The sequence below is a fragment of the Fringilla coelebs genome (assembly GCF_963513975.1).
Source record: "Fringilla coelebs genome assembly, chromosome: 9".
Classification (NCBI taxonomy): domain Eukaryota; kingdom Metazoa; phylum Chordata; class Aves; order Passeriformes; family Fringillidae; genus Fringilla; species Fringilla coelebs.
In genome coordinates, this window is record NC_140067.1 from 10191794 (window position 1) to 10219770 (window position 27977).

Here is a 27977-nt window from a genome sequence, read left to right on the forward strand (position 1 = left end):
CAAATATGTCAGAGACCAGGTCAGTTTAACCCTCTCTGTGCTGCCTGGGCCCATGCCTTTGTTTCCAATTCCAGGAGGTGGCACCGAGGAACAATGTGGTCAGAAACACACACATGGGCTCCCTCCTCCTACAGGTACGGCCACCACCACCATCTCTCCCACCTTCCCAACAAGCCAGTTCTCCAGGGAGACCAACTGTACTGTAAGTCAGCCCGAAAAGTTTGCAAACCAGGACACTCCAGACCGCAGGGAGGGAGGGGTGAGATTCCAGATTGAATGCAGTAGGGAAAAAAAATAATAATTCAAAAGACTCCTTTACAAACATGAACCTGTCTCAGTGGAACTCTTCCTTACGACTCAACATTGTCACAATCAAATAGGACATTACTCAAGTCCAGGTTAATGTGTCGCCTCTGCCGTTGACAGATAAGGTGTTCTCAATATCCTGCAATACATTATACATTTTAGAAAGTAAAGGTCTGTGCCGCTACCAGGGGCAGTGCGTCGGAGGCGTCGGGGATGCCACGGTGTGGAGATGGGCAGCTTTCATCAGGCAGTTCAGCTCAGCTGTGCCAGGGGACTGCACAGAGGGGAAAGCAGCCTCAGCTGATCCCCAGGCTTACCCTTGGCCCTGAGGCAGTAGTGAGGGGCTGGCAACCTGCCCTCCTGGAGGCAGGGAGGAGAGGCCGGTGATTCACATCCTGCAGAGGTACATGCACAGGACATTGCCACAGGGCTCGCACTGGAAGAAGCCCTAGGCCAGGCTTTTCTTTCTTGGCACTGGAAGTAGGGTATAAAAACCCTCCTTTGCTCTTCAAACACCTCTGTCCTTCCCAAGCCTCCTGCTCCAGGCTACTGCTTGACTCCAGGGTCTCGGGCAGGTCATGTCTCATCACCTGGAGACTGCTTTCCCCACCTGCTTCCCTCTGCTGAGCAACCCTTAAGAGGCTGTGTCTAGAGGAAAAATGCCTCAGGTTTGCAGCTGTACCGTTGCTGCCTTAGAACAAGCTCTCATCACCCAAAGCCTCACCGCTTTGGTCCACAGTGGCACCCACACCAAGCCATCTGCCTGCATGCAGGATGTAGAAAGCCCTGCTGACCCCACCTGTAGCACCAAGAACACTGTCCAGCACAGGAGACAAGCCCAGAGAGCAGCACTGGGACTTGGGGGGGAACAGGCGTGTTCTGCTCCCTCGGACGCGCATGCCTGGAAGGAGAGCAGGGCAGCATCCCCAGCGCTTGTCAGGGCATCTGCGTCGGAGACCTGAGTGCGCCCTGTTCTGCCCCCCCGACCTTCCTTCTCACCGAGTTGGGGGTCAGCGGTGCTCCTACTACATCAATGATCTGGTCCTTGGTATCTCCCTTGCCCTCCTCGATGCCAAGCCCTGTCTGGCCATCTGGATGGGCACCTTCCACGCTGAGGGGGCCGATGCTCCCAGCTTTGGCCAGGGCCTCGTAGCGGTGCCGTAACATCTGCAGCTCGTACTCGCAGTTGGCAAAGGCTTGTTTCAGCTCGTACAGCAGCACCAGGTCACTCCGCAGCTCGTTGAACATCTGTACAATCTCCTCTGTAGGCATAGGGTTAAGATCTAGGGAGAAAAACAAGCCCTGTTAAACACCCAGACCTACAACCCTACAATCAAAAATCCCTATAAAGGTCTCAGCTGCTCTTTCATTCCAACAAAGATATGCCAGGAGCCTTGCTCCAGTAACATGGATCAGTAGCAACTGGCACCCCTAAGGACTGCACTCCTATTTTTCAGGCTGTCCTCTGGTTCTGACCAAGGACTAAGGGTGAACCTGCAAAGTCCAGGACTCAGCAAGTAAAGGATGACGGAAGACCAGATGATTGAACCTCGCCACCCACCAGGTCACATGAAGAGAGCTCTATCTTGCAGAGAGATTGGATCCACACTGCTGCAAAGGCCAGAAGAGCTCTGCTGCTCCCTACACCTTCACCAACAGGCTGAGTTCTGTTGCCTCTCTTGCTGCTTCTCCCAGAGCAGGTCCAAGGCAGAGAACTGCTCTGCTGCTTTTTACAGACCTGTTAGCAGCAGCAACTATCAGATCACCTCCCAACACCTTGCATTCTGCTGCACCCCACCATGCACACACACAGAGCCAGGAAGAGCTGCAAGTTCTGCAGAAGGAAAGGATGAAGCGCTGCATGTTTGCCCTGACACACAGCAGTGGCCTCTGTCTGCAGGGCTGCCCACATGACCCCCTTCCTGCCGGCACTGTGCTCACCCCCACAAAGTCCAGGTGTGGTTCTGCACTCTAAGGTACAGCAAGGCCGAAGTCCCAAGAGACCCTCAAGATATGTGAGTTCTGTGAGGCAGGAGTGGGGAGTCAGGAACCCCTCCTTACCCTCATGGAAAGTGAGCTCCAAGAAGTACTCACATGCTTCCCTGAGGCTTCCCTAGCAAGCACAAACAGCAACTCCCTTAGTTCTACAGCAGAAAGAGGAAAACATCCTGGCTGAGCCACTTTCACCAGCCACAGGAGGCCTTCAGAATGGCACAGTCTCTGAGACAACATATCAAGCCATAAACCAGTTGGCCCAAAAAACTAACAAGACTTAACAGAAGTTAGTGCTGGGAACAGGCTCAGTGATCTCTTGTAAATCATTAATAAGGCTTCTATTTTTCTTTCTATTTTTCTCTTTTCCTACTTTTAAATCTCTCTCCAGCCACAGTGAGGGGGGAAAGGATCATCAGGTGTCTAATCAAGAGACACTGCATGCTGGGGACCCGTAATACCTGCCAACTGTCCCCACTGCATGGAGAGCAGCCGCTGGCCATAGGCTGCACTTCTCCCCCTCTAGCCACGAGCAGGTATTGTACATGTTAAGTGAACCCTTCTTTCAGCTGCTAAGACACTCGAGTTCAAGAGTGAGGGATGTGTGTTTACTCGCCTTTCAGCAGAGATGCTCCAGATTTTCACACAGCATGCAACCTATAAAGGGGGGATGAACAGTCCCAGATGCATTTTGGACTTGCCACCGTGAGCAGTAAATTAAGAGGAAATGAAGCTTAAAAGCAAGACAGGGCAGCCCTGAACAATGCGCATGCCGTGGTCACTAACACACTTAGAAGTACCTCTCCCGGCAAGGCTGAGATTTGCCTTCCTAATACTGTGCTGCCTCTCTTGATGGTTAAAAAGGCCCAAACAAGAGAGAAACAAAGGCTCTTTTAAAAGATTTTTCTACTGGGAGGAAAAAAAAAAAAAAAACCCTGTGCATCTTGTTCTGGCTTTTACCCTCTTTTTTTTTTAAACACATAAAATATTTTAAAAACCATTCACATACTGTTATTCAAGAAACTGGCTGTATTACTAGGGGAAAAAATAGCCCATCTCAAGAACAAAGGCTAGCTCTGTGTGTCTCTTTCTCTCTCGCGTGCCCCCTTTACTCACCTACTCCGAGTTCCATCAGCATCTGCTCCAGGGCTTTAATCTTCTTCTGTCCCACCGAGCTTGGCAGTTTCATCTGGAACACAAAGGTAACAGAGCCACACAGCTCAGAGATAGCCCTCACTCACAGCCGTCTAGTTCAAAAGGCAAGAGAGCTTTTCTTTTTATAGTGCAGGGGGAACAAAAAAAAGAAAGGGAGAGAAAGGAAAATCAAGTGGTAAGAGAGGGAGACAGGGGCTGAAAGTTTTCAGACTAGGTCTGAGGGCAGGTATTGAAAAGCCCGGTCGTGAGGGCTTTTATTTTCTCTCTCGTGTGTGTGCAAGACACGCTGTTTTACAGTTTCCATGTGTCACTGAATTAACAACAAAAGTTCTTCTTGGCTTCAAACCCTCTCCCGCGGTGCCCAGCCCATCAAAGGGCTCATTTACACAGCGGCTAATGTGCAATGCTGCCCTACTTTATTCGCTTTAGCCGGCCTGATTAGACTCATGCGCTAACAGACTCACTTCTCCTTTTACCTGCTGAGCCCCAGACCTGTGGGATTCATTTACAGAGCAGGCTTTGTAACAAAGGGGAGAGACAGAGAGAGCACAGTTACTTGACTGGCGGAAGTGTGCACACACATTTACATCGGAGCTAAGGGGCTAGGTGAGAGAGGAAGCATCAGATGTGAGCTATGAAAGGGAATTGGAGCTGGCCAGGAGAGGAAGAATGCACACACTTAGCAGGGTGGTCCTTCCTCTGCATTCATTTGGGCTCTAGCAGGAGTGCTAGCTACTCAGACCAAGCATTTATTAGATTACCAGCAGCACAAATGCAGCTGGCACAATATGGCAGGGAGAACAGGTTTCCAAGCCCTGCGGACATATTCAAGAAAAAATGAAAGCACTCGGCTATGCTAGAAGACACACCAGGAAAAAAACGGTCCTCAATACTGCATTGTCAAACACCCTTCTGCACAGGTACACGCTGCCCTTCCACATCCAACCCTGGAAAGGTGACCTCATACCTCAACCTGGGGATCCCAATCACCGACCCAAGTTGCCCGACAGGCCATTGAGCAGCCAGGAGGCAAGAGCATCCTGCACACACCACTTACTGACCAGGGGCCCAAACCTCAGCCGTGAGTCTGCAACGTGGCTGGGAATGACCTGAAGAAAGAAACATTATTCACTCCACCTTAAAACTGGCCTCTGAGGAGAGCTCACTGGGAGGGCCTGTGGTCACCTTACTTCCCATAAGCCACAGGCTGAAGTTGCCCAAAGCAGGCAGCCCAACATCAGACTGCCAGATCAGACCCATCGCTTCCAGAGTTCGCTGCCCCAACACAAAAATGCCAAGAGGCTCCATCTGGAACTTCCTAATTCCTCTGAATGCAGGAGCACTGCATGCACACACCCATCCCCGAATGGTGAGAGCTCTAACCTTAACTCAGCTACGGCTATGTCCCATCAGCTGCTCCACAACACCAGTGGAGGACCTGTGTAGGACCAGAGGGATCCTGCCTTCTCTACAACATCACTTCAGCCAAGAAACCAGAGTATGGATGCCCTAGAGCACCCCAGGGGAATGGGCCTTTTACATGCTGAGAAGCACCAGGTCCTTTTTGACAGATATTAGCACCACAAAAAACACTCCAGCAAAGGACCAATAGGACTGTTAGGGGAGGATTTCTAAGAAACTAGCCTGCCCCTGCCTTTTTTTTTTTTACCCCAAAGGTCTTTAGCTTAGTGCTGGGGTTTCTGCACAGCAGTCAATTTCATACTTCTTTCCTACTTGTAAAGAAACCAATTCTTTGCAGTTCACCACAAAATGATTGTTTTAGCAGAAGAACGTCTGTCAAAGTTATCATGTATTTGGATTTCATTCAAGTCTTCAGCCCAGAGTCTCAACTTGACAGAACCTAACCTCACTAAAAGAGGTCTTCTAAGGAGCTCTGCTGCACAGACTACCTGCACAGGCTCTACTGAAAAGGAAAGGGTAGAGCCCTAAGATAAGACAGCCCAGAGCACTGGGACAGGAGATGTTCTGTTTATTCCATGGATGCCATGCTGCAGCTAGCAGCAGGAGGCCAAAGAAGGAAAGGTCACTTTGCACAGCTGAGCAGAAGACTGAGTAGCCAGTCTAGAACATCTGGAAGACATCTCTGAAAGCAAGAGGATTCAGCCCAAAAAATTGTTCTGCGCCATGAGGAATCATACAGAACGTTTAAATGGGTGACATACCCAGCTCTGCCTCAGCCTGGGGATGTATGGGCTGACCTAGTCAGAAGGTACTACCCTTAATTTGGGGGACACAATGAGCCCAGCATCTCCCCACTGCAAAGTTTGTGGACATACAATAATTGCCCTGAGAGTGTCCTCACTCCTGCCCCAACACCAGACAGTGAAGCCTTTTTAGCCAAAGGCAGGATTCCCTTCTGTTAATTTCCTTTCTGGCAAAAGCACGCTGGGCACCAAGCCAGCTTCAGGAACAAAGGACAAGAAAAGTTCATCCTTGGCTAGGCTAAGTAGACAGACAGGTCTTGGTTTGTTGGTTAGAGGAAGAGCACAAGTTTTCCTCCTGGGAAGCCTCCACTAGCTCAAGCAACTACTGGCAACGCAAACAACCTGGCAAAGCCTTCAATTGTGATGTTGTGAACACCTGATCATGTCCCACAGGAGTCTGGTCTTCACTGACACCCTTGAAGATTGGAAGATGGAGCAGGGAGAGACAGGACAAATTAATTTAAGTTCAAAGAAACGAACACTCAAGATGCTGAGGAAGAGTGGGACTGTGAGTTTAGTTTAAAACCACATCAATTAAGCTTCCTTTTAATTCAGGCAGGAGGATCTGGCCTGCAAACAGGAAGGCTTCATTGGTTTCTCAAAGCAAGAGTATATTTTAATTTTACCATCATTAAGAAAATGTTATGATTTATGTGGCTGCTGTCGGACTAATATCTTTAGAATTTAGCTGGCTAAGCCAATTCATCTCTAAGACTGATGAAGGCTGATTGCTCTCTATGCAAAATGTATTAAAACTAAATGAGCAGTCTATTACTCAAACGCTGCTGATAATCTGTTAGCCAAGGTCCGTTAGCTGGGCTGCCTTCTTGCAAGAGAGAAGTCTTCATGCTCTGTACAGCTCTGATAAGACCAAGCTTACTTCAGGAAGCCCTTCTTTGTTTTGGTCTTTCAAGCAGATATCCAGGGAAGCAGCACAGTGCTGGAAGTGGTGCTCACTTGCCCCTCATTCCCAAAGACTAAAGGGATCTACAGGGGCCGCGAGTCCCAGGCAGCAGCCCAGGAAGAGCTCTCTGGTTCATGATGTCTGCACTGGCACATGTGGTTTCCGTGGGCCATATCTCTGCATTAATGAAAACACTCCTTCAGGCAATCTTACTGCTGACACCACAGCTCCTGGGGTGTTCTTGGTGCTGTCATGGATGGAGGCCTCCACAGGGACTGAGGAAAATTATGTTCCTTGGAGAACTCCAGTAAGCAACCACAGCTTCTGAGGTGAATGGCATTTGCCCTTTTCTTTCCTTCCTCATAGTAGACTATTATTGTTATTTATTATCTTTAAAGTCCCCATATAATAATAATACCTGGGAAACAGATTGCTCCCGTCAGAAAACTGATTAGCTGGGATTTTTGAGGTTACTATATTTTGGATGCTCTTCTCCTTTGACAGCCTCTCCCTACAGCCCTCTTTGCAACACTAGCCTGTGCTTATAATTACACCAACATCACTTTTGATTTAAGGACTGTAATCCTTTGTCCTTGCTATAAACAACCTGCATTAAACACATGAACTGCGTGTACCAAGAGAAAAATAAAGAGCTACAGAAAATTGTGAGTCAACACCACAAAGCCACAGTACCAGAGCCCACCTGTGCAGAGAGAAGCCTGGGATACACAGCCTCTGCTGGAATGGACTTGTCTGGGAGACATGGAATACAGGGCACTCACCTGCCCTGCTCTCCCCTGAAGGAGGAGGACATTGCTCCAGAGTTGGGTCAAGAAAAGATCAGACCAGAGCAGCCACCACACCTTCACAGCACGGGCTGGGACTGGGGTGGACTCTCTGCAGCTCAATTTCTCTACAGGATCTCACCATGGAGTACCCTTGAGGTTTTGCATGATACAGGGTTTTTATTTAATGTTCGAGGCATTCTGCCAACAAAACCTTGCTAATTCACACTAATGACTAGGAGACCTACTGCAAATTAATTGCTAATTGGCAAAATTCATTAAATTAACAAACAGGATAAGAAATAACTGAAGATATAGCCTACCCAAACAGACTTGGTTCATTTATTTTTGTGTGCCATTCAGTTTTCATGATTTATGCTAATACTTTTAAGCATAGTTGTAAATGTATTTGAATCTATTTTAGTAGAGTAATGAAGTCTAAATAATAGCAGAGCTTGTAACACAGTCCTGTCATGTCTCACAGCATCACCACCTGGCAGGTAGAGGCTGTCATGGGGATCAGCAGTAGGAATGGAAGAGGTCTGCAGGATCTACAGATTCAGTCAGGGCCTTTTGAGTGATTGGATTTGTGTGGTCATCTTAAATGTCCTGCTCTCAATCCATCACATAAATGCTTCTTTTCTGACGCTCCAAACTTCCCACTCTCCCCCCAAAAAATCTTCTTTTGTGCTGAAACCTTTTGCTTGGTCTATCACCTAAATACAAAGTTTTTAAAATTAATCAGTGGCTATTTAAATATTTCACATGAACCCTCCCTGATGCTGCATTTCATTTTAATTCAATTTTAAGGTAAGTTTTTTCTTAAAATCAGCCTTCCCCAACCCTAAACAATATAACTGTCCTAAAAACATTAACCCTAAAATCTCCACACATCTGACCTGTCCCTGTACAGCTGTACCTGTGGTTTTATGCACCAGCACCAGTATTGTTCAGCATTATAATACAGCTCACTGGCATTGAAAACCACCTTCCTTATGGATTTCAGCAGCAAGAAAACTTTCTCATTAGGCACTTTCTTCATGGATATCTTTAGAGTACTGAATGGTTTAGTGGATTTCCAGGAAGGAGTGCTAAAGTTTCAGATGAATAATGTTTTTTGCATTTTCTGCCTGAAGGTCAAAAATTCCTGAGTTGCATGATTCTACTCTGCAGGAGCAGAGAGCCTCCACTCCTGTACAGTTTTAAGACCCAAGGAAGGAAAGAAGCATGTTAAGTACCTTAGTCTTAGTGCTCTGGAATTTGACAAACCTCAGCTGAAAAATTCAGTTTTAGATATGAACTTGCACATTTCTGAAATTCTGAAGTGCTTCACTGCATGGAACTGAAGTGCTGCAGAAGAAAGAACTGCACAGGACATTTTTACTGGGGGGTATTTTATGCTAAAAGTACATTACCAGAATGACGCTATAGTAGTTTGCTTTAAGCAGATCTGCAGACTCCCAGATAGTCCTACCCCTGCTCTCACTACAGGCATGAGGACCAAGCTGAGACCTGCAGAAAATGGAAATGGCTGCAGCCTCTAAGTTGCATCTGACAGAAACAAATCAAGAGCACAGCAGTGTGTGCTGTGATTGCAGGGAGGACCCTAAGACTGGCCAGAGGAGGGGGAATTCCAAGGACACTCTACCATAGTACAAGAATATTATGTAAACTTTCAGATCAGACACAGCAAAGTGTAGCAACACATGCATCTAGTCTTGAATTGATGTTGCTTTTCTCTTAAATAATTTAAGTGAATCTCCACTTACACAAATACCAACAACCACAGTGACTAATTACAGTCTGATCATTATATTGGTTACACTAATGAAAGAAAAAAGTGATATATATGGAGCTCTGCACATGTTACACACAATAAAACTGGCTGATGAATAACACCCCAGATTGTGTCACTACAGGCACACAAAGGTACTAAAAGCTTCTCCAGTCCAGGACTGACAAAGGTCCCTGAGGCCTCATACTGCATGGACACTGTTCGGTACTGGAGGATTCATCAGAAGTAGCAACATGGAGTGTCATTTCCAGAACTACAATTTATTTTAAAGATCCCATTCCTGCACCCTGAGTGATCCCACTCCTATACCTGAGAACCTACTAAGGCTTTGGTCCAGATGCTCTCCCACATCAATGACCTCCACAAAAAAAGGTGATGGATGGGCTTTCTTTCAGCAATTTAACATTAAGTGCCTTTTGGTTTAGCTAAAAACAAGAATGGAGGAAAAGACGTGCTGGATTCACCTCCTCTAGTTCATTCAAGATTTTGTATCCTTTGCAGTTCTCTCTGAAAATAAATACACCAATATTTTCATCTTACTTCATTCTCTACAGACAGGAGTTTGATTAGGAAATGCACCAGCACTCTCTTGGCCCTAATTAAAGGGCATATAGTACAACAAATAGATGGCAATGCCACAACATGAATTCGATCCAGCCTGTATCATTTCTTCATAAGTTTTATTCACAGAAATGAGAGAACTACTTCCCTTCTACACCTGTCAGACTCCCTGTGGAAATTACTCACAGCCACTCTCTTGAAGAGTGCAAAACATACAACTTCACTAATGAAAAACTGCTAGCAGAAGCAACAAGCATATCTCAGCTAACTAATCCATGGGATGTTCAGACCTGGAAACATAAACTTTCTCCACCTAATAAGGGTGTGCTGATCTCCATGAGATTGATGTCAGAACGCTTGGAGTGCAATCAATACAAAGCAAATAAATAATTAATTGCTTCAAGTAATTAAATTTATCAAATCCAAATAAGAATAACTGGTATTTTATGGAACTGCTTTCAAAAGCTGAACCTCTGAAGGGACGGTATTGATCACAGGAGGACAGACAGATGTGTCACATGCTCACTGCCAATGAAGTCTGGGTTTGCATTAATGACAGGAAAGGAACAGAGCCAGAAGCCTCCAGTGCAGGGTAAACAGCCAGCATGCTTGGCCATGTAATTATTGGTCAGATCAAATATAGAGAATAAACATGTCTAAACACATACATACAACCCCATCTTCCTCTAGAAATATCATTCACCTTGGACTTGCAGGAGCACTTAGTTCTCACTCCAAGAAAAAAAAAAGGAAGAAGGCACACACATGTTTCCCCACACAACCACAGTAAATTCTTACTCATTAATCAGTGCTAAAGAAGTGCTCAGAAGGCTACTAAACATTTAAAAGCTGGTGAGTGTGAATATTTGAATCAATGGGTTCTAAAGCTCTACTTGTAATTTTCCTTCCTTTATTTCTTTCTTAATTTGTTCAACTGGCAAACTGTCTACAAGTTAAGCAGATGGAGTCAGGCTGTTGGCTGGAAGCCTTTTCTGAGGGGAGGAGGCCAGCTTTGAATGACTAAGCTGGAGCATCCCTCAGTCCTTTCTGCAGACTGAGAATTCTACAAACATCTTCTCATCACAAGATTTTGTTTTGCTTCCAGATGAGAAACCACTTAAATCAACTCTCTTCCAGTTCCTTTGCTTCCAAACCCGTGACAACTGAGCAATGACACAGACACACACCTCCACACACAGAGTGGGTACAAACATCCAACCCTTTTCCACGCATCATCCTCTTTCTTAAAAGCACTGCTGCAACAATTCAACAGCATTACCAAAATTGTAAGTTAAAATCCACTGACAGGGCTGAGAGAGAAGAACTTAAAACACACTGCAGAGATGTTGCGTACACCCAAGTCAAGCACTCTGAACACAACAAAGTCAAAGACAAAGGTTAAATTTAAAAGAAAGCTGAACATACATGGTACAGAAACATTGTGGTGAAATCAGAACAAACTCAGTTCTGCCCTACTGAAGTAACATCATGCCCAGATCACAAACATGTAGTTACTGTTTGTCTGGTTCCTGGAAAAGATCCAAGTTCAACAGCTCCTATCTTCCTTTCCTTCAGGCAGACCCACAGCAAAGCATTCCCTACTCATAGCTCCCTGCTTTCCCTTTAGTCTTTTCTTCACCTTTCCCTGTTTAAATTCCCTACACACATCTCTCTTTTCCTCTGGCTCTTTGGCTGTCTGACCTCCCAACTGAGCAGAGCTGGTATAACATGAAGTTTTCCAGAAGTAATGCTTAGGATTAATAATACACTTCTGATGTTATTTTCACAACACTGTTTTACAAACATCAAATGCAAAGGTCTAAAATTCTTTTCAAGAAACTCTTAGAGGGCTCACCCCTTTCCAAACATCTGCTACTGCCCCCTGTTCTCAGTGGCACCAAGGCAATACACTGCCTTGAATTAAGAGGAAGCTTTTCATAATGCCCAGCTTCTCACTGCCTTACAGAAACTTGCAGTCTGTGCTGTCAGGAGGCAGAGGGAAATCCCATGCAGAGCAAGGGCACGGGGGCTGTGGCCTTCTTTGCCTGTGGCCACAGTCCCATGGAGAACAATGGGAGACTGAGGCCAGTCTGATAGAAGCCAGCTTGTCGAAGTCACTGCAGAAGATTACTCTTCAGCGTCTGCTGAAGGAGAAACTTTCAGTTATGAAGAATAATGGCTGTAAGTGACCATTAATCCTCACAGGGGGAGAAAAAAAACAGTCTTCAAATTCAGCCTGTCCATTAGATTGTGTAAGCTGTAATGACGGGGAATTTGAAGAGCCATGGCTATTGTCATAAAAACTACTGGGAACAAATTAAGTTGAATACGGATTCCTAACTTTTTCTTCAAGGACTCATTTCTATAAATTAATTTTAACTCAGATTTCAGACTAATTGTAAATCCTCAGGAAAAAAAAAATCTCTAATCAAAGAGTAAGTGCTATTATTCTGGGGATGATTTGGTACATTTTTCACACATGACAGAGGTTGAGCCCTGATCTCACTGCAAAATCCAACTTCACCTAACCACAAAAGGCATAAAGCACAGTAGCAAAGTATGAAATAAAGGAGGAAAACAGAACCCTTTAGGTGAGGAAGTCTTCAGGTCTTCAGGCAAAAGAACTTTTAGGACGGCACAAGCTTTTAGAAATCATTTTTCAATGTGCTAAGGGCAAAACATCTTATGCTGGATGTTGCCAGAGTATGAATTTCCAGCACTTCATTCCAATTCCTCATTTAGTCCTAGTCAGCCTCCACCCTGATCAATTCCACATCACTGGAGATCAGAGGGTTTGCCATATAAATCCCACAAGTAAAATAATTTGGATTAGCATGGACTGTCAACTCCATAACACTTGGCACTTCAGCACCTCTTGCCAGTTCAAAAGGCCTGTACTGACCTCATGTAATTAATTCTCCCCATCATGCATCTCTGAAGCAAGTGAGTCTAATAGTTCCCATTTTAAAAACAGGGAAGGCTTGGATAAGGAAGCCAGGTGACTGGCTAAAAGCCACAAATGAATTCATTTTTCTGGCTTAGAGGTAGGTTTCACATTTCCAAATAGCAAGGTGTTGTTTTTTCACCTAGATCAGTGATGAACCATCTTTTTAATTCACAAACCACTGGTAATTCTAAGAACAGCATTTAGCTCCTCAAAAATTTCAAGAACATAGAAAGTTGCTCTAGGTCACTCCAGGAGCTTAGATACTGCAGGCTAAAAGTTGCTGAATCAGACTGCCATACCTCAGCTTAACACTGCATCTTGTGAGCATTAAAGGGAACAGATAAAAGCATGTAGCACCCATTTTCATGAAGGCTGGGATTTGAATTGCCTGTTGGCTCACAAAAAGGCTGCTGGCTTTGCCAGATGGTTCCATCACGACACATTATTGCTCAGCTTCTCTTCCAGAGGGGGTAAAAAAATAGAAAAGATCAACCATTACTTATTAGTTTTCAAAATCCAAATCAATCTCCATAAATTACTCTATTTATCTTAGTGCTGGAGAACACATCTGCCACGTCTCAATAAATCTCAACACCTGCACTGCAATCTTGCTTGTCTCTGGACTGTGATTTCCTCAAGGCTGCAGCTCCTCACTCAAACACGTATCCTGCAGATGGTGGCACTGGTACACTGAAGGGGCCCCTCAGCAGTGACCCTGCTGAGGCATCCCACCTCTACACACACATGCACCAGTACATCAAAGCAGCATTATCCCAAACACATTTCTATTAATAGCCAGCAAGATATCAAACCAGTCTGATATCAAAAGAACATTCCATAAAAACAGTCTTTTAAATTTATTATGCCAAGTGAGGATGCCAGGCAAGGAATGTACTTATCCAACTTTGCTATAATAAAGCAATTTAAAATCTTTTTCTTTTTTTTTTGGCTATGGAAAAAGCAAAAAGTACTTGTATAGACACACAGGATTTGGATATCAAAACTTCTCTGAAAACATTCAGTTGACTGAACAGGTTTAAGTTACTTGATATCCCAAAACCTGTGGCAAAGAGGCAGGTGTCAAGTCTTACTGATATAAGAAAGCAATACAAAAACAGCAAGAAGGTTCTTTACTCAGGAGTATCTCTGCAACAGACTGAACACAGGGGCTTTTCCAAAAAATATCTTCCAAGATAATGTAAATAGAAAAGCTCAAATTTCTATGTTTATGTGTTTCTGGTTTTTTTCAAGACACAGCCTGAACATGCAGTTCTTAATCTCATCTTAACTAGATGATTTTTAAGGTCCTTTCCAGCCCAAATCACTCCAAAAGAACCTCTGAGCTAGTGACACACATGCTCCAAGGGGCCCATTAATTCTGGCTGTGAGGTCTGTTTGAACTAGAGAGCTCCATTTGGTTCTGTTACAGGTGTCTAACAGCAGAGCAGGCACACTAGTGACAAACACCAGCAAGTTCAGGTGCCTCTGCAAGGCAAGGAGTTGGCTTCCACAGAGCCAGCATTCCAGGTTTCTGAGTCTCCACATTTATGGAATTCCTTTCTTATTTTAGAGGCAAGAACTTGACTTTCTTTAGCTATAAAAGGATGAGGACAGAGCCAGGCCAAGTGAAAGACATTAACAGAGGTCCCATGGGAACAGGACAAGAGCCTACCCTCTGGCTCCGCAGCGTGACACCTGCAGATTTGAAGTCAGGAAACTTGATGCCAGCAGTCTCAGGAACAGCCTGAAAGAGATTGAAACAGGATGTGTTGATGGAGGAAACACGAGAAACACAACATTTCATATAGAAACTGTCTGAAGGGGAAACACCATTTCCTATGACAGAGAAACACCTGCCACAGCCACATGTCAGAGCTGAGACAAGAGGAAAACCCCAGGCAACGGGATTCAGTGGGAAAATCCCAAGCAATTCATTGAGAAAACTACTCCAGTTCAAGGCATCTTTGGAAAGCTCAAATATTTTTGGTCAGTTGGTTTAAATGCACTGTTCTGCACAGAGACCTACATCCACCCACACAGAAACCCTGACCCTACATGGTATTTATACATATTTGCACAGTATCATCCTTATCCAACTTTGACCCATTTCACTGATCAAAACAGCCCAGGACTTCCCTAAATCTTGCCTTTTTACTGTAAACTCTCAAAGGATTGAGCTGAGAAACCTCTGATCTGTACAGACCTGAGGCCACTAATGAGGATGCAAGGACTGCACCCTCCCAGGGAATCCTGCTGTTCATCCATGTTTTGCCATTTGTCCACTCATTAGACAGTTTTCTTTCTTACTTCATATTTTAAGCACAGCATTAAAATGCAGCATACTTCCATGTTTCTGCTGCTAACAGTAGAGCATATAGTTGCATTTCAATGAAATGGAAAAAAATTCATGTGATCCCTTATAAATCTATGCTGATGAGCAAAGCAAAAGGTGAACAGACTTTTCAACTTTTAAACCAGGCTATCTGTGCAGTGAATGGTTTGGGTTCCCCTGAATGGATCAGCAATACTTATGATTCAAGCTAAGAATAGCCACAATCTCTGCAAAACACAAACACAATTGTGTTTTTCCAAAACCAAGTCACCTCAAATCTCCCCATTTCTTTGGAGACACCATTTGCCTTGCTGCTCCCAGATTTCCCTGCAGAGAGGCTCTGCAGCTTTCTCTTTCTTTGTTCCAGACGGGGCTGAGACAGCCAGGACTGCCCCAAGATCATAAGAGATGCTGAAGGACAGTGACTCAATTTCTCAAGTTCCCTTCCAATAACTCTCACATCCGTATCGGCTATCTTGAGATCTTGGTCTTGAGGTGGCACCCTGCAAACCACTCTGCATGGCCAAGCATTAAGATTATTTCAGTTATCTGTTGTCTGTCCAATAAAGAGGACCCAGGAAAAGACTACTAAACATGACCATGAAGGAAAAAGTACTCTCTAACTACCAACAGAGCTAATGAACTTGTACAGATCACTTTGATCTTTGGTAGGATACAGCCTCCCTGCTTGCCTTATTAGAGACAAACAAAGCTGCAATCAAAAACCAATCCTCTCTGCTTCCTTAGCACAAAGGCTGGCTTCCAAACTCCCTGAACTCTGCCCCTCAGCCTGTTGCTGAACACCCTGACATAAGCAGTGTGGGGAAATCAGCATCACTGCCTCAGCCAAGCCAACTCTGACTTGCATTCAGCAATAAGCAATTAAATGGGTTCTTTTGCCTCATGTGCCTGTACAGCCTGTACATGCTGTAAACGCTTCAACCTCAATTGACTCTTTGCTAAATGATTTTCCTTTGTTGAAATGATGCTGATGCAGCTCCCGATTCAAATTTTTAGTTAAAATGCAATTTTTTTCTTAACATTTCCTGGCTATAGTTGGTAATTGACTCCTAATGGACTCTGTCATGGATGAAATGATGCCACTGCAACAACAGAAACTGCTTCTCTGCCCACCCTGGTGTGTCTATGCACTACATGCCTGCAGACAGGCCCCAGCCAACATTTAGGGGTGGACTCCCTTGCCTTGGCATCCTCAGCATCTTTCTGGCCCCATTCTCTAGCCCCTTTTTGTTCATTTCCACCAGTGACAAACTGCTTTCCTCACAGGGAGATACGCCAGCCATGGCTGAGCTTTCCCAGAACAAGCCTTTAGGGAATTCAATGCACAAGGTGTCCAGTGGCATTATACTCATCACACAGCAGGGACACACATGGGACACGACACACCAAAAGAGTGTTTTGAGGAAGTGGTGGCCATTAGGCACACTTCAAGCAATACCTGTCTAGAATTCACTGCTTCTCCCTGCTCACTGTACAGAATCTTTTGGAGAAAAATTACTCAAGTACTCTCTGTTCACAAGGTGGAGGGACAGGAATTCCCAGGGACTCACTGGAAACATCTGAAGTTTTTTTAACAGCCCTTTCCTACTGAAGGTGCTGGATTTAGATCAGTCCATGCTGCCCACCTCTTTCCAGTATGGGGAAACTGAGGTAGCACCAAATGTGAACTGAAAGCTGTGTTCTGGGCTCCTTAGACTGCAGTTCAGCTCACAGAGAAATAGCCAATAGCTCACAGAATACAAGAGACACAGGGCTGCTCTGATCACAGCTGAGGATCAGGAGAGAAGCATGTACTGAGCTTGGGAGATGCTGCTGAGATCCAGGAGCTGGGGAGGAAAAGAAAACTTGAACTAGAAAAATAAGACAGGTGAAAGACAATGGGCTTGTGGGCCAACCCTACAAAACAGTAACAGAATACACTTGGAAGAAGCAGGGAGACAGATGCTTCTCCTTGCCACGATGCATTAACAGTTGGCATTATTTCATCCCTTTTCTCAGGCAGGGAAAGATAAACAGGACTTAAACTAGCAGTTTACAAATGGGAGAGAGACTGAGAGCACACCAGGGGACTCTGACTTACACCAATGTGCCTTCCAAAGATGTAACCAAAAAACATCTGCCAGAAGGCAGCCAGCAGTTACTTCCATCACCCAGAAAGGGTCTGATCCCCACAGGACTGCTGCAGAAAACGTTACCCAGCCAGAGCATAAACAGGGTAAATGGGAAAAAAAGAATAAATGTTTACAGGCTTCTCTGTCTCCTTCTTCTGTGGCAGCTTCTTCTTGGGGGCCTTGCGCTCAGCACGCCTCTGCTCAGTGGTGGTGTCAGCAGCTGTGATGAGCTTCTGCAGGTCTTGGGTTCTCTTTTCTCTCTCTTTCTTCCTGGTTTCAATTTTACGGAGCTCCTGGATGAGGTATTCTTCTTCTGCCACCTGCAGACCAGAGCACGTCAGGGCAGTCAGAGAGCAGAGGAGGCCTGGCAAGGCAAGGGGGCCATCTACCGATAGCAGCTCTGCCCTGGGCCAGCCCGGGAATGATTTTATGCTGCTGCCTAACTTCTTGGATTTGTAAAGCATGTTAACTCCATAACCCTACCCTGCACCCACGGCAATGCCACTCTACAATTTGGCAGGTACGGTATCACAACATTTATGATGTGCCCTTCAACAATCCATAAATTACTAATCCCGTCTTCCAGAGATCAAAAGCACAGAAGGGTTTAAAATCCCAAATATGCTGTAGTTGCAAATACAGTGTTGTGAAAAGAAAAAAAATCCCCTTCCCAGTCATAGCATATGGAACCTGGAGCAGCTATGCTTAGTACTGACATCTGTCAGTAGGGTGAAGAAGCAGAGTAAGTCACATATGAATTCGTCCTTGGAGGGAGCTAACTGAAAATGCTCTCCCCCAGCCTATGGAGAACACACTTTTTTAAACTCTGAACTGTTGGACCATTACATAGCTTCAACATAGAGAAGAACTAAGCATGTAGATTTAGTCTTTGATGCTTTCTGGAAAGATTTTTACTCTCTAATAAATAATTCCACGAAACTCTGGTACTCATAATGACAATGAGAATTTGCTTCTATCAGAGGACTAATACAGTCAGTGTCACTGAGAAGGTCAGACCATTACTCTGCTCATTGAAACCTTTCTCATGGATAGTCAGATTTCTCAATGACTGTCCTTTTAAACTCCTTAAACAGACATCAACCCAACAACAAAACCTGGACTCAGATGTTGCTTTTTTCTTGTCCAGCCCTTCTTTACCTTTCCCACCCTCTGGCCTGCATCGTACACCTTCTGATTCAACTTATGAATCTTCTGGAGAAGTGATGCTCTCTTCCCCAAATTACCTGCTCTGGTGTCCTATTGTAAAGCCTTTCCAGCTGTTCCTTCCTTCGTCTCTCATGGCCAGCATCAAAGACTGGGATTTTTAGGTCTGTGCCCGGAGCTGCACGAATGTTTGCCAGCTTGGCACAAATGTGGTAATACCGTTCCTTCAGATCCTCCACTGACCTTTTCTGTGGAAGACATCACAGGATGACAACATTATGGAAGAACTAAGCAAAACCTTGTGCAGTAGCCACCTAAGCACCACAAGGATGTCACATACAGTACAAGAGACAGTGCCTGGGAGGAAGGCCTAGTAGGAACCCTTGCAGGTGCCAGGGGAATGACAGGGAAGGAGGAGTTTCTCAGTGAGCTGCATGAATTAACCACCATGGGTTCATAGCTACTGCTTTAAAAATACCCACCAAAAGATCCAACAGTGCTGAGGGTTCAGAGACAATACAGCAGTGGAGCATCCTGAGCAGTGAAGATAAAAGGATGCAAGGAGAGTTGAGAGGAGAAAGCCTGCAAGCGGGAAACTGCAACAAATGTGCAGGTCTCCGAGTTGCTCTAGACAATGGTCATTCAAGTCACAGACAAGGTATCAGTAGCATCAATTCACTGCCCATGATTTCATGAAGTTTGAGCTGTGTCCCATTAACCCAAGCCCAAAAGATGTTTGGGCTGCTCAGCTGGGCATACTCTTGTTATTTTACTTTGCTCTTCATGTGAGCATTTCAGAGGATAACAAGGAGCTGTTCTGTAGATGTCACATCATTCCCTATGTCACCAGGAGGCATGGAACCAGTATAGTAGATCAGCAATCATGACACCAGGGTTGCAATTTCAGACCACAGATGGTCCCTGTTTCACAGCAGAGATGATGGAAACCTGCACCATGTCAGACCACAAGTCAGAAACAGCACCAGGGAGAAGTCCCAGTCCCCAGGGTTCACTGGCAGATCCTTCTCCAAGGGCCTAGACTGAAATACAGAACACCTAGCCTGCTCAAATAAACTCCCCAGCTGCCTTATCGTCAAGGAACAACGAGCTGTTCTCCTGGCAGGTGCAAACCATCTAACTTTCTAATAAAACACAACAGGGAATGAGAACAACTCACAGTGGATTTAATTACAAACAAAGCGAATAGCAATGCCTAGTGCTGGAAATTCAATATTCCTTTCTGCCAATAACTCATTATTTTGCCCTAATTAAGTTGATATAAAGGGTAATTTGGTCTTTCAAGTGCAGAAAACCCTGCACATGCCATAGCAGCAGGTTGCTAGCAGCAACTTGGCCCTCAGGACTCACCTTGAACTGCTGGTGATCGTAGCGGTCGTGAATGACTACAAAGCGCAGATCAAAGCGCCGAGCCAGGTCGAAGAGATGGTCTGTTTCAGCCTTGGTCCACGCATCGTCGTGGAGATACATCTGGTACTCCTGCTCCGAGTAGACAGGAACCTGCACTGTCTGTGGAGAGAAGAGAAAACCATGGCAGCTCTCCTGCAGCACTGCCCTCCTCACTGCCAAGATACCTGAGCCAAGAGCATGAGCACAGCAGTGACAGGAAGGGGCTGTCAGGACCATGAGCAGTGAGTCCAAGAAACATGATGAGCAGACAGAGGACTTGATATGGACCAATGTGTGATCCCAAGGCCATAAGGTGACATTCAGGGAAGCCTACCAGGAACTACTGCCTAGGAGGCTGAAACCTACTTCAGATGGTTTACACAGGCAAAGGTCAGCAACCCACATCCTGACTATGGGTTTCAAAATTTCAGGCTAACATGACAGTGAAACCAAGATTCAGCCAGCCTCCCTGCATTCCTCCCATACAGCAAAACCAATACCTTGGCACAAAGTGCTCTGACAGTTGACTCTTTACTTGGGCTGGGACATGCTCACTTGTACAGGAAGAACAGGAAAGGCAAGGGGCAGTAATCCCCAGCCTTTAGCACACCTTCTGCTTTGATACTCAGACTACTTCTTTCATGTTTGGTGCAGACAGTATCATGAAGATCTGAAAGACTGTGTACTGTACAACTGAAGGCCATAAACTTGGCAAATAACTTTGTCCTTCCCTTCCCCATAGATCTTTTCCCCAGCAGAATGACAGAGCGAAATGACAGTCCAACTCTCACAGTGGCCCAGTGCCCAAAGGACCAAGCTCACACTCCTGTCCCCAGCCTGGGACTGCTCTGCAAGGACTCTATCCAGAACACAAGTGTCACATGAGTACTAAAGAAACAGCAAAAATACTTACTACATTAGGGGAAATCCTAGCATGTGGTAAAGCAAAAGTGTAAATAACCCTGTGCTTTCCTCCCTTATTGCCTCTCACTCTCTCCTGCAGCAAAACTTTGCTCAGCCTGAGGAGGTCCTGCTCCAAGTGTGCATGCAAGAAGCAGATGTGCTTCAACACCTCTGTGGTTCTGTGTCCTGTCACCAGGAAAGCCATCCTCATGAACTCCCTACAGCCCAGAGGAGCATTTCTGATCCTCCAAGTAACAGCTTCTTTAGGTCTACTGCCCTTCCTCTATCACTTAGACACAGAAACTCAAAGGTGAAGCAGAACTCTTGGGGATGCACTGAACCTCAACCTTCAAGTACCACCACCACCAGGAGCAAAGCCATCTTACCAGACACTGTAAAGATGTCCCATGCACATCATGAAACAAAATAATTTCTAGAGGAGCACACACACACATGAGAGGAGCCAGCAGGGCCCTCTGCAGTGGATAGAAGGGATGGTGGCAGATGCCTCAGTAGACAAGAGAATGTGACAAGAGCAAAGATACTTCCAAAACACTTCCTCAGCCCTATTCATGGCTGCTCAGGTGAGAACCCCTGAAAGAAATCAGAAGGTGGGAACAGATGGAAAGCTTGAGCCAACCACGGACTGACTATAAATTCAAATGTAACATAACCATGAAAAGGCAAATATGATCCCCAGAGAGGGATTTCCAGCAGAAACTGGCAGTGTTTCAACTGCACAACAAGAATACTGGCAGGAATACCAACTCCAACACTACTGATCCCTGGTCAGGAAAGATGCACTGAAATGGAAACAAGTACAGAGAAGAGCATGAGTAATGGGGTGGTGAGTCTGTCTTCCTACAGCAGACTGGAAGAGAACGCAGCCTAGCAAAGGAAGTCTGCAGGAGAATCTGACTGCAGGCTTCAAGTATGTTAGATGAAATGAAAGGAATACTCACGGGAAGAAAAGAACAACTGAAATAAGAACAAAGAAATTGACTTGCAAAGAAATGCCAATTTAACACGGAAAATTTAACCTGGAAATGAAATGGAGCAAAGACAGCCTAGAAGAGCTTCCCAAGGAAGCGAAGGGGCAGGAAAAGCCAAGTGGTTTTCAAAAGGAACTTGATCAGTTTATGAAAGGGACTGGATTGTGGGAGGACCTGAAAGAGCCAAGAGGAGGATTCAATGGCCCAGAAAACCTCTCTCAGTCCAACATTTCCCACTATAAATTCACAAAATTATGAGTATTAAATTAGCTGAAACTGCTCAAGATTCTGGAGCCACAAGACAGCTCTGTGAAAACATCAGCACATTGCCTAACAGAGGTAAAAGTTCAAACTGAACAGTAAAAATTATGACAGAAATAGAGAAAAACAGCCCACATAAATCCACCATGCTGTCATAAGTGGAACACTCACTCCTAGTCCACACATTTCAGAAGAAAGGATACTTGAGAACAAGAGAGTGCACAGGAGGGCATGTCACATTACAGAGAACAGAGTACACAGCAAGGACAATTTACTACATCATGTAACACAAGCTCTCCAAGGGACTAAACCTCAAGGCAGCAGTTTGAAATGAGCAGAGGAAAGCACCTTTGCACACCACACAAAATTAACCTGAAGAACTCATTAGCATGGGTTACTCACAAAGCAGCTTCCTGCCCTGAATGTACCTAGCAAGAATTATTAAACACAAATTTCAAATTAAGAAATCCTTGAGCTAAAGACCACCAGAAAATAGGAATATACGTATTTGCCCCATTCTCATTCACTCTTTCACTAAGCCTTTACTGATGGTAGTAAAAAAAAACAGTATTGGCTGAGAGAGGGCTTTGCTCTAACACCAGCAAAGCTGCTTTTATACTCCTATTTCACACCCTGAAACAAGGCTCAGTGTACATGGTGAAACCCAAGTTCACATTTTGGATCTCACAACAAAGAGGAGGGAATTGTATTGGAGACTGGAAGCACAGAGAAAAGGGAAAGCAACTGAGCAGTGACCCAGGAGCTTGGTTAAAGAGCTTGAGTGACCAACAGGACAGACTACACAGGAAAACAGGCTTGTGCCAAGGGGAGAGAAAGATGCAGGCAGAGGTATCAAGTATGTGAGAAGAAACCCACAAAAGAGTCTGGAAAAGTAAGTAAATTTCCTCTGATAAAGCAAATATCTGCAAAACTCTTCATCAGTGCCTTCAACTTTCTCAACTACAGCACCACAAGGGTAACAACTTGCTCCTGATATTATGTAATTGTGCATTTGCAGATGGCAAGTCTGTACCACTAATCTAAAGGTTACAACTTGCTGAAGGCTCTTCTGTCTGTCAGCTCACAGTACCTGATAAAGTTAAGGAAACGAGAATCATATAATTAAAACACCCAGATGTGATGTGTGGCCCCCTCTGATAAACTCAGTTGAACTCAGCCAAAACCAGTTCCAGCAGTAGAGTCTTAGAGACAATTAGCCTCACAAAGTTTCACTCAGACAGCTAGGTAGGTGCCTCGACTAAGTGAGTCATACTTCAGACTTCCACCCCAGACATCAGAGAAGAGATACCACAGGAGGCTCTTACCAATGTCCCAGCTACAGGAAAAGCATCAGTCAGAGCTGGAGCCTTCTAACATATAAGGTCAACCAACCACTTAACTCTGCAGGAAGCCAAGCTTTGTTAGAGCTGATGCTCTGTGGGTTACAAACTTAAAATATTGTATACGGTTACACAGAAGCAGAGCTTTTGTGGAATCATGTTAGCACACGGTTTTCTCACTCTTTCATATTTGCATCATGAAGGGAGTTAAATTACATTATGGAAGCACCCTAACTCTGCTCCTTCCCAACTTTGGAGGTCCTGACTTTGAAGTATAAATCTTGATGTAGTTTTCTTTGTGCATACACATAAAAGGCGCAGCCACTCAAAGCAGATACATCTGGGACAAAAGACAGCAGGAGATTACAACAACACATTGTGACAATTTAATGTAAGATGCAAAGAACAGGGGACTGCACCACACTGATACCACGAGAGCAATTTCAGAGGGAACGCAAAGTAATTCAGCATCTGTGCTGGAATCTGGCCAAGAGGTTCCAAGCCACCTTTTTGGCCATGAAGCTGAAGCTATTTTTTTCATACTGAGCAAAATAGCAAGATTTCTGACTTTTATTCAGAATAGAATACCTTTTACTACCCTGTGCCTGTAATCAGGGGGAGGGTGTTGGTCAGGAACAGAGGTAGATATCACGAGTTCTCCTCACCAAATCCATGACTGCACACCTGAAACACCAGGATCTCTACCAAGCTCTGACTACATACAAAGCCTGCTTTGCCTGAATGATTTGGAGACATCAGTCCATGGTCACATGTTTGCAGGTCATGCTGCAATTCAAAATGCAATTACCAAATCTAACTCAGCCTTCACGTGTTGATAGAATCAACTTCCCGTCTGGACAGCCAAGAAACTGACTGAAGGGTATTTTCCAGCTGCTGTTTATATGCTTTTGTTTGAAAGTGCTCCCACTTACTTTATTAAATCTGGCAAAAGGGTAATCCTTCCCTTCCTCTGCTGCCCTCCTCCAGTGGTAGAACATGGCTCCATCTTTCCTCGCTGGGTTGGTGAAAGGCATCCACTTCCAAGGCCGGACTTTCTTGGAGCCCAGTTTTGCTTTGACTGTTCGATAACCCTGAGTTGTATCACTTGGCAGCAGCGGAGGTGCATCCCTGTGGTGGAGAAAAGTGCTGGTGATGAGAAGAAAGGGGCAGTCCGAGACAAACCCAAAGAGATTTCAGGCTCAGAACTCTTTTTGCAGATATAAAAGCAGGTGCTATTCCCAGCTGAGATTAAGAAAGAATGAGATACAAAGGCTAAGAGCACTGGTTTGTCTGCATTAGACTATTTTGCCTGTATCTAATTAATTTCCTGTATCAAGCAAACCCCTCAAATTTAGAAGAGAGAAAACAGACACTATCTATGACTAAGAGAAGGGCACAAGCATGGGCTGAGCACAAAGGGGAATCAATCTGGGAAGCAAGACTGCCCCTGGTTTCAAGAGGATGCTGCCCTGCCACCAAAAGCCCAGGCCACCCCACAACCTGCACAGGTCACCATGGGCTCTTACTTTTTGTCAGAATAGAGAAGTGCATAAACTTCTCGGTGCATTCCTTCTGGCCTCTTAAACGTCAATGTCTCTGAGGATTTCTTGGATTTTTTCTGAAACAAAAAAAATTGCACTTTAGATTCAGAAGTAGAAATTCCTGAGGGAACATTAAAACAGTATAACCTGGTGCCCTGTGATGGTTTTTACTTTTATCTGGTTTTAGACACCTTGAATTTCTCCAGGAACGTGCCTACTCCTGCTGGAAGACACTGACAGACAAAATGTACCCACTTTCAGTGATAGGGCTCACCAGTACCCACATTTGCCCTTACTGATAACACACTTAAATTCCAAGCTGAACATCTGGCTGTAGATTGCAGGGGCTGGTGCACGAAGTCTTTTCTTACTAGGCAAGCACTGTCCCCCCTCAGAGGTATTAATGCATTTAATTACGTGATTCTCTACCTTTTCAAGTAAGAAATGTCTTCCCAGTTTTTTATAGTTTTTGTTACTTTGTTCTGCAGCAGCTTCAGTTTTTACCATCTGTGATTACACCCTTGCAGTAACCCCTTGGCAAATCCCCCAGTGTCACCTCCCAAAGTTCTCTGGTCCCCAAAATTCTGCTCTCCCATTTACACATGAAACAATTTTTTTACAATTTCCTCATAAGAGGAATTCAGTGTACACAACTCAACCTGGCCCCTAAACCCTTGGCAGAATTCATGATCTCTAAAACACAGCCCAACTCACACCCATATGCAAGTTTATCAGTCACCAACTGTATCAGGTGATCAGCTCGGGATTCCCGCAGGTACAGTAACAGCCACACTAAGAAGTTACATTTCATTTAAGAGGGAAAAGTTTACTGAGCATTTGGTTCAACTGTACCATCTTTACAACTACTACCCCAGACACTACTATTACATACTTGCTTACTATACCACTACCAAATTTTAAATCAGAATATTTTTCAGTAGTAAAACTAATATTACATCATAAATTGTGCTAAATCCATACAGTCACCTTTACAAGCAAATTCAAGATTCCACTGAAAAAATAAGTTCCTGTCATCTTGGACTACAACTACTTTCCATAAAACTTCATGACAGACACACATTATATCAGCACCTTTTCATGCCTAATCAAGCACCTTTCTCCTAGTGTGTCCACCACTTTGCCCAGCAGCAATGTAAGGCCAACCAAGGCAGTTACCCACAGGTCACCACACACCCTGTATGAACACAGGCTTCTGGAATTTCCCCAAAGTTCCCAGATTTATTAAAAGTTAATATCAGAAGGCCAGAGATCAGCTCAACCAGCTCTTTTAGGAGTTGAGAACAAATTACTTGGTCATGCTGATTTAAATGTTTTTATGCCTAGTAATTTTTATTTTAACATTTTCAGTCACTAATGGACTGGAAAGTACTTCATGGTTCTCTTGTGATTTCAAGACATCAATCTGTTTCTTTTCTAATTGAGAACAGATCTATTTCCTGAGTGAGAGCTGCACTGTTATTAGCAACTTTGCACTCTCCATGTGATAACAGCTTACACCTTTGGCTTGGCTTCGTTTCTGTACTTTGTAGAAATTCAAAATGTTTCATTCAATCCCTCCTGCGTGCCTCCCAGGACTTTTCACTGCACCTTCCCTTCCTCTCTCTTCCCACTACAGTAAACTTGAGGAGAAAACCATCTTGGTCCCTGCTCCAAAAAGACAGCCAGCAACCAGTACTCCTTTGGCTCTCTGCTGCCTAACACACAGACACATTTAAATCAAAGAACTCCAACTCCAAACACTCAGTGGCAACACTGCAGGCTGAATCCAGCCATCAGGCTGCTCACCAACACAGCCCATGACCAGCAATTTCAACATTTCAGCCTTTAAATGACTGAAACTCACTGGTTTTCCATTACACCAATTATACTCTGTGCCCTAGCAGGGCAGTGAAACCACAGTGCTTCTCTTCAGAGACAAACGTTTCTGTTCTGTTTTGATTTTTTCCCCAAATACACAGGCTTTACTTCAAATCAGGCCATCTCTGTACCAGAGAGCTCCCTAGGCTCATTTCAAAGCACCTCCACGTCTCATAACTACTCCTAAGTTGACCTTCCCAACATCTTGCAAAACATGGGACACCCGTGACCTTGCCCAAATTTAAAACACAGAAGACAACAAGATACTGTAGCACATTACCACACAGAACGCAGCACATCATGTCACACATCCTTAACAGAGCTTACTAACTTGCCACATTCCCCCAGGCAATGCACCCCAGTTGTCCCAAACCCAGCCACACACCTTCCCCACACAGGCTGGAAGACTTCTGTCATTCAGTCGAGTCAGACAATATTTTCTTTCTTCTAAAACAAGACTGTGTTGTATTATTTCCATTTGTTTTGGGGCTAGATACTTCACAAAATGAGAGTTTTAGAGACAGCTGAGAATGTCCTGGGGCCTGGCCCAGCTCAGCGGGACACGGCTTACACAGCTCCAGCTTAAATTCCACACCAGATGCCATGACACAGGTAACTAAGAAGGTACACGCTTAATTCCATCCTTTCTTCCAATATTCACCCCAAACACCACATGCAAGGTCAGTGAGCGCCTAGAAATCACGCAGCAGCCCCTGAGGGCACTGCAGTTCACCTTATCCGAGTTGATGATGTCCTTTTTGTTGATGGTGCCCGTGTTCTCTGACTCCACGCCTCCCAGCTCCAGGATGTCCCGTACATCTGCCCCCGTCGCCATGTCTCCGCCTGCCCTCTGGCCTTCTCTGCGCCGTCCCGTCCGTCCCCTCCAGCTCTGGGAGGGCGGGAAACCGGGGGTCGGGGGTTAACTCCCGCGGGGCTGTCCCGGACTCATACAAACACGCGTAGGTGCGTGTATATACACATACACGCACGTATATCCGCGCACACACACGCATATACATGCACACGCACACTCACACACTTATATCTACATAGACACACACCCCCCTCAGCCGCCTCCCATCCCCCCGCCAGGCCCAACAACGGGGCCTTGCACCCGGCGGGTCCCGGGGGTTCCGCACGCCGCGCCCGCGGCCCGCAGCCCCGCGGGGGGATCCCGGGAGGCCCGCGGGAGGGCGTGCGAGACGCGGCGCTCCCCGCGCGGCCGCGGCCGCCCCGCTCCGAGCGGGACCCGCGCACCCACCGGCGCCGGCTCCGCGGCCACCGGGACGTGCGGCGCATACGGCGGCCCGGGCAGCGCCGCTTCCGCTCCCGCCAAGAGGCGCCCGGAAGTGCCCGG

The 27977-nt window shown here is 45.4% G+C and overlaps 1 protein-coding gene across 1 annotated transcript; it reads right to left on the reverse strand.

Annotated features, from left to right (window-relative positions):
- Nucleotides 1-250: 250 nt before the first annotated feature.
- Nucleotides 251-27951, reverse strand: DMAP1 (DNA methyltransferase 1 associated protein 1). The gene is made up of 10 exons (XM_084211281.1): nucleotides 27882-27951; nucleotides 27354-27509; nucleotides 24728-24819; nucleotides 24134-24329; nucleotides 19667-19825; nucleotides 18379-18546; nucleotides 17269-17454; nucleotides 14343-14414; nucleotides 3415-3487; nucleotides 251-1589 (listed from the first exon to the last, which is right to left on the reverse strand). Exons 2-10 carry the CDS (start codon nucleotides 27453-27455, stop codon nucleotides 1243-1245), a joined length of 1395 nt encoding a protein of 464 aa, XP_084067407.1. The 5' UTR covers nucleotides 27456-27509; nucleotides 27882-27951; the 3' UTR covers nucleotides 251-1242.
- Nucleotides 27952-27977: the final 26 nt, after the last annotated feature.

Excerpts from the sequence above, each read along its gene's own strand:
- DMAP1 (XM_084211281.1), bottom strand. The coding sequence starts at position 27,455 with ATGGCGACGGGGGCAGATGTACGGGACATCCTGGAGCTGGGAGGCGTG. Across the intron at positions 24,820-27,353 it reads ACATCATCAACTCGGATAAG|AAAAAATCCAAGAAATCCTC; the intron begins GTGAACTGCAGT and ends TTTTTGTTTCAG. Across the intron at positions 3,488-14,342 it reads TCACGCTGCGGAGCCAGAGG|ATGAAACTGCCAAGCTCGGT; the intron begins GTAGGCTCTTGT and ends TTTGTGTTCCAG.